This window comes from Cyanistes caeruleus, chromosome 35 (assembly GCF_971803275.1).
Source record: "Cyanistes caeruleus chromosome 35, bCyaCae1.hap1.1, whole genome shotgun sequence".
Classification (NCBI taxonomy): Eukaryota; Metazoa; Chordata; class Aves; order Passeriformes; family Paridae; genus Cyanistes; species Cyanistes caeruleus.
In genome coordinates, this window is record NC_141736.1 from 737548 (window position 1) to 744636 (window position 7089).

Below are 7089 nucleotides of genomic sequence, written 5' to 3' on the forward strand. Positions count from 1 at the left end.
AAGAGGGAAAAATGGGGAAAAAAGAGGGGAAAATGGGGAAAAAATGGGGAAAAATGGGGAAAAAAATGGGGAAAATGGGGAAAAAATGGGGAAAAAAATGGGGAAAAAAACAGGGAAAAATGGGGAAAAAAGAGGGAAAAATGGGGAAAAAAATGGGGAAAGTGCTGATGGAAAAGGGGGAATTTTGTGGAGAAGGAAGTGGGGAAAAAAACAGGGAAAAATGGGGAAAAAAGAGAGAAAAATGGGGAAAAAACCAAGGAAAAATGGAGAAAAGGCTGCTGGAAAAGCAGGAATTTCACAGAAGAAAAACCGGAAAACACCTCTAGAAAAGTGGGAATTTCACGGAGAAAAAGCGGGAAAAAGGCTGTGAAAAAGCGGGAATTTCACAGGAGGAAAAAACCGGAAAACACTTTGGAAAATCGGGAATTTCACGGAGAAAAAGCGGGAAAAAGGCTGTGGAAAAGCGGGAATGTCACCTGTACTTGCGCGCCACCTCCGGAAGGGACACGCCCCTACGGAGCGCCAGCTGGGCCAGGTGCAGCACGGCCATTCCCAAACTCTCGTTCTTGAATCCCTGGAGTTCGGATTCGCTCCGGAAATCCCGCAGCGACGCCACGTCGTGGATGAAGTCGAATTTTCCCTGTGGGAAACGGAAATTCAAGTTGGAATGATGATTAGGGGTTAATTAATTAATTAGGTGGGGGATGGAAATAGAAAATCCCATTGGATCCTGGATAATCCCATTGGATCCTGAGGAAAATCCCACTGGATCCTGGAAAATCCCATTGGATTGAGGAAAATCCCACTGGATCCTGAGGAAAATCCCATTGGATCCTGAGGAAAATCCTATTGGATCCTGAGGAAAATCCCACTGAATTGAGGAAAATCTCATTGGATCCTGGATAATCCCATTGGATCCTGGATAATCCCATTGGATCCTGGAAAATCCCATTGGATCCTGGATAATCCCATTGGATCCTGGATAATCCCATTGGATCCTGGAAAATCCCATTGGATCCTGGATAATCCCATTGGATCCTGGAAAATCCCATTGGATCCTGGATAATCCCATTGGATCCTGGAAAATCCCATTGGATCCTGGAAAATCCCATTGGATCCTGGATAATCCCACCGGATCCTGAGAGAAATCCCATTGGATCCTGAGGAAAATCCCATTGGATCCTGAGGAAAACAATCCCAAATAATCCCACCGGATCCCAGCGAATCCCACCGGATCCTGGATAATCCCACTGGATCCTGAGGAAAATCCCATTGGATCCTGGAAAATCACATTGGATCCTGAGAAATCCCATTGGATCCTGGAGAAAATCCCATTGGATCCTGGAGAAAATCCCACTGGATCCTGGATAATCCCTCCGGATCCCGGATAATCCCATTGGATCCCGGCGAATCCCACTGGATCCCGGATAATCCCACTGGATCCTGATAATCCCACCGGATCCCGGATAATCCCACCAGATCCCACCGGATCCTGGATAATCCCACTGGATCCCGGATAATCCCACCGGATCCCGGCGAATCCCACCGGATCCTGGATAATCCCACTGGATCCCGGATAATCCCACCGGATCCTGATAATCCCACCGGATCCCGGATAATCCCACCGAATCCCACCGGATCCCAGCGAATCCCACCGGATCCTGGCGAATCCCACCGGATCCCAGCGAATCCCACCGGATCCCGGCGAATCCCACCGGATCCCGGCGAATCCCACCGGATCCTGGATAATCCCACCGGATCCCGGCGAATCCCACCGGATCCTGGCAAATCCCACCGGATCCTGGAAAATCCCACCGGATCCTGGATAACCCCACCGGATCCCGGCGAATCCCACCGGATCCTGGATAACCCCACCGGATCCCAGCGAATCCCACCGGATCCCGGATAATCCCACCGGATCCTGGATAACCCCACCGGATCCCGGCGCAATCGATCCCGACGGTCCCCGCCGGATGATCCCAATCCCCATTTCCCCACCTGCTCGAACAGGTACTGGAAGGAGGCTCCGTCCAGCACGGCCGCTCCCGGCGCCTTCTCCTCGGGCCCATCCCCCGGGCGCGGAACGTTCCGGAACACCGCCGCCTCCCGCCCGTTCAGCCCGTGCCAATTCCGGAAATAAAACCTGCAGTGACGGAGAGCATGCGGAAAAACGGGAATTTCCTTCCCGCCTGGGAATGAGGGGAAGAAGGAACGGGATCATCCACAGCTTTCCCCATTTTTTCCCCATTTTATTCCAAATTTTTCCCCATTTTTTCCCCATTTTATTCCCATTTTTCCCCCATTTTTTCCCATTTTTTCCCCATTTCATTCCCATTTTTCCCCCATTTTTCCCCCATTTTTTCCCATTTTATCCCCATTTTTCCCCATTTTATTCCCATTTTCCCCCCTATTTTTCCCATTTTTTCCCCATTTTCCCCCATTTTTTCCCCATTTTATTCCCATTTTTTCCCCATTTTATTCCCATTTCCCCCCCTATTTTTTCCCATTTCTTCCCCATTTTTTCCCCATTTTATTCCCATTTTTCCCCCATTTTTTCCCATTTTTTCCCCATTTTTCCCCCTTTTTTTCCCCATTTATTCCCATTTTTTCCCGATTTTATTCCCATTTTATCCCCATTTTATTCCCATTTTTCCCCCATTTTTTCCCCATTTTATTCCCATTTTCCCCCATTTTTTCCCCATTTTTCCCCCATTTTTTCCCATTTTTTCTCCATTTTTTCCCCATCTTTTCCCCCCGTTCTATCCCCATTTTTCCCCCATTTTTCCCCCATTTTCCCCCCTTTTTTTTTCCCATTTTTCCCCCATTTTCCCCCCTTTTTTTTTCCCATTTTTTCCCCATTTTTCCCCATTTCGATCCCACACCTCATCCTGAAGATGAGGCAGACGTCGCTTTCCTCCGCGATGTGGAACTGGTGGTTGGGCGGGAGCCACATCCTCCTCCCGGGCTGGTAGAGCGCGAACAGGCTGCAGCACAGCGGCGAAATTCCTGCCGGGAACGCCGCCAAATCCCCTCATTCCCAAAAAAAAACCCGGAATTCCGGCTCTCCAACCCCACAGGAATCGGATTCCGGGTGGGTTTTATCAGGATCAACCCGTTTTGGTACAAATAAATCAAATTATAATTGATTTTATTCAAAATAAATCAAATTTCAGCCGATTTTATTCCAAATAAATCAAATTTCAGCAGATTTTATTCACAATAAATCGAATTATAATTGATTTTATTCCCAATAAATTCAATTTCAATCGATTTTATTCCAAATTAATCCAATTTCAGCTGATTTTATTCCCAATAAATCTGATTTTAATCAATTTTATTCTCAATAAATTCAATTTCAGCCGATTTTATTCCAAATAAATCAAATTTCAGCCGATTTTATTCACAATAAATCGAATTATAATTGATTTTATTCCCAATAAATTCAATTTCAGCCGATTTTATTCCAAATAAATCAGAAAACTGGGAATTTCTCTGTCTTGGGAAGGAATCCAGTGGGGATCAGGTGTTCCCTGGGAATTCCCGGTGTTTTCCTTGGGAATTCCGGGTGTTTTCCTGGGAATTCCCGCTCTTTTCCTTGGGAATTCCCGCTCTTTTCCCGCTCTTTTCCCTGGGAATTCCCGCTCTTTTCCCGCTCTTTTCCCTGGGAATTCCCGCTCTTTTCTCTGGGAATTCCCGCTCTTTTCCCGCTCTTTTCCCTGGGAATTCCCGCTCTTTTCCTTGGGAATTCCCGCTCTTTTCTCTGGGAATTCCCGCTCTTTTCCCGCTCTTTTCCCTGGGAATTCCCGCTCTTTTTCCCGCTCTTTTCCCTGGGAATTCCCGCTCTTTTCCTTGGGAATTCCCGCTCTTTTTCCCGCTGTTTTCCCTGACGTTTTCCCCGGAAATTCCCGGTATTTTCCCAGCTTTTCCCTGGGAATTCCGCCTGTTTTCCCTGGAAAAATCCCCCTCTCTCCTTCCCAATTCCTCCCCTCGCCCCACAGACCCCCTGGAAAATCGGGAATTCCCGTTTTCCTCACCGATCCTTCGGGCCAGGTCGATGCAGATTTCCTCGGCGCTCAGCGATCCTCGGGAATAAATCCGGAATTTTTCCCGCTCCTCGTCCCCGCTCCAGTGCAGGAAAACCTTGACCCCGGATCCCGCCGGGAATCCGAAGCCTTCGGCCTCGTCCTTCATCCCTTCCCAAATGGAAAAACAAAAAAAAACCGGGATATAAATCCGTAAAAATAAAAAAGAATTCCCCCCCAAAAAAATTTTAAAAATTAAAAATTAAAAAATTAAAATTTTCCAGGTGTTTTTATCCCGGGGAAAATCGGTTTATTCCCCCCCCAAAAAAAAATTTGGGATTTTTGGATGGTTCCCAAAGGGTTTTATTTGGTTGTTAAGGGTGGGGGTTGTTGGAGGGAATTCCGGGGTTTTTTTGGGGATAAAAAGGGGATTTTGGGAATGTTTTATAGAGGGATTTGGAGGAAATTCCGGGGTTTTTTTTTGAGGATAAAAAGGGGGATTTTTGGGAATTGTTCCCAGAGGGATTTGGAGAAAATTCCTGGTTTTTTTTGAGGATAAAAAGGAGAATTTTGGGGAATAAAAGGGGGGATTTTTGGGATCATTCCCAGAGGGATTTGGAGAAAATTCCGGGGTTTTTTTTGAGGATAAAAAGGAGAATTTTGGGGAATAAAAGGGGGGATTTTTGGGATCATTCCCAGAGGGATTTGGAGGAAATTCCAGGGGTTTTTTTGAGGATAAAAAGGGGGATTTTTGGGAATTGTTCCCAGAGGGATTTGAAGAAAATTCCGGGGGTTTTTTTGAGGATTAAAAGGAGAATTTTGGGGATAAAAAGGGGGGATTTTTGGGATCATTCCCAGAGGGATTTGAAGAAAATTCCTGGGTTTTTTTTGAGGATAAAAAGGAGAATTTTGGGGAATAAAAGGGGGGAGTTTTGGGATCATTCCCAGAGGGATTTGAAGAAAATTCCTGTGTTTTTTTGAGGATTAAAAGGGGATTTTTGGGATCATTCCCAGAGAGATTTGGAGGAAATTCCGGGGTTTTTTTTGAGGATAAAAAGGGGGATTTTTGGGAATTGTTCCCAAAAGGATTTGGAGGAAATTCCGGGGGTTTTTGGGGGTAAAAAGGAGAATTTTGGGGATAAAAAGGGGGATTTTGGGGGTGTTTTATAGAGGGATTTGGAGGAAATTCCGGGGGTTTTTTTGAGGATAAAAAGGGGGATTTTGGGGAATAAAAGGGGGGATTTTTGGGATCATTCCCAAAAGGATTTGAAGAAAATTCCTGGTTTTTTTGAGGATTAAAAGGGGATTTTTGGGATCATCCCCAAAAGGATTTGAAGAAAATTCCAGGGGGTTTTTTTTGAGGATAAAAAGGAGAATTTTGGGGAATAAAAGGGGGATTTTGGGGATGTTTTATAGAGGGATTTGGATTTAATTCCGGGGTTTTTTTTGAGGATAAAAAGGGGGATTTTTGGGAATTGTTCCCAAAGGGATTTGGAGGAAATTCCGGGGGTTTTTTGGGGGTAAAAAGGAGAATTTTGGGGAATAAAAGGGGGATTTTGGGGATGTTTTATAGAGGGATTTGGAGGAAATTCCGGGGGTTTTTTTTGAGGATAAAAAGGGGGAATTTTGGGAATTGTTCCCAAAGGGATTTGAAGAAAATTCCAGGGGTTTTTTTTGAGGATTAAAAGGAGAATTTTGGGGAATAAAAAGGGGGGATTTTTGGGATCATTCCCAGAGGGATTTGGAGAAAATTCCAGGGGTTTTTGAGGATAAAAAGGGCGAATTTTGGGAATCATTCCCAAAGGGATTTGGACGCATTTTCAGGAGGATTTGGGGATTTTCAGGAAGGATTTTGGAGCCGGTTTAGGGGGAATTTTTGCCCCATTTCAGGGTAAATTTTTGCCCCATTTCAGGGTAAATTTTTACCCCATTTCAGGGTAAATTTTACCCCATTTCAGGGTAAATTTTTGCCCCATTTCAGGGTGAATTTTGCCCCATTTCAGGGTAAATTTTTGCCCCATTTCAGGGTAAATTTTACCCCATTTCAGGGTAAATTCTGACCCATTTTCGGACAATTTTTTGACCCCTTCAAGATGAAATTCGCACCCAATTTTTGGGTGAATTTGTCCCCATTTCACACTCCCAGAGGAGCCTCCCCCCCCTCCCTTCATCCCTTGGTACCGGCCCTCGTCCCCCCCCCCCCCCACCCCGTTTGGTACCGGCCCCCGTCCCCTCACAGCGCCGGTTCCGGGCCCACCCCCGTTTGGTACCGCCCCTCCCGGTTACAACCGGTCCCTGTCCCCCCCTGTGCCCTCACCCACTTGGTACAAGCCCCCCGTTATCCCCCCCGGTGCCGGTACCGGTTTCCCCCCCCCCCCGCTCCGTTCCCCCCCCATTGGTACCGGCCCGGCCCGGCCGCCGCTCCGGTTCCCTCCGCCCCGCAGAGACGCCGCCTCCCATTGGCTGCGAGAGACGCGCGCTGCCATTGGTCGCCGAAGGGGTGAGGCCACGCCCACGCGCCTTCGCCCCATGGGCGGGGCCGAGCGCTGGGGTGAGGCTCTGATTGGCTGAGCGGCGGGAGGGGGGCGTGGCTTCGTGTAAGGAAGCGCGGAATGAAGGGGGCGTGGTCAAAGCGATCCAGGGGGCGGGGCCTGGGGGGCACAGCTGGAGCGGGAACACAACTGGACCCAAAATTGCCCAAAACTGTCCCAAAATTGTCCCCAAACCGCTCCAAAACTGCCCCAAACTGCTCAAAACTGTCCCCAAAAATGCCACAAACCACCCCAAACCCCCCCAAAATGTCCCAAATCCGCCCAAAAATGCCCCGAATTCCCCCCAAAAAGCTCCAAATTCCCCCCAAAATGTTCCAAATCCCCCCAAAAAGCTCTAAATCCCCCCAAAATGCCCCAAATCCTCCCCAAACTCCTCCAAAATGTTCCAAATTCCCCCCAAAATGCCCCAAATCCGCCCAAAATGCCCCAAATCCTCCCCAAACTCCCCCAAAATGCCCCAAACTCCCCCCAAAATGTTCCAAATCCGCCCAAATCCTCCCCAAACTCCCCCAAAA

The 7089-nt window shown here is 47.6% G+C and overlaps 1 protein-coding gene across 2 annotated transcripts in view; it reads right to left on the minus strand.

Annotated features, from left to right (window-relative positions):
* Nucleotides 1–6558, minus strand: part of TYK2 (tyrosine kinase 2) — a 33861-nt gene extending 27303 nt beyond the window's left edge. For both annotated transcript variants that reach the window (XR_015281398.1, XM_086871225.1), the window contains exons 1-5: nucleotides 6425–6558; nucleotides 4035–4193; nucleotides 2883–3006; nucleotides 1999–2143; nucleotides 477–640 (exon numbers count right to left, since the gene is read on the minus strand). Coding sequence is in view for 1 of the 2 variants with exons in the window: in XM_086871225.1 (XP_086727351.1) it covers nucleotides 477–640; nucleotides 1999–2143; nucleotides 2883–3006; nucleotides 4035–4193; nucleotides 6425–6482 (650 nt within the window). In the remaining variant the exon portion in view is untranslated. The remainder of the gene's footprint in view (nucleotides 1–476; nucleotides 641–1998; nucleotides 2144–2882; nucleotides 3007–4034; nucleotides 4194–6424) is intronic.
* Between the last annotated feature and the right edge of the window lie 531 nt (nucleotides 6559–7089).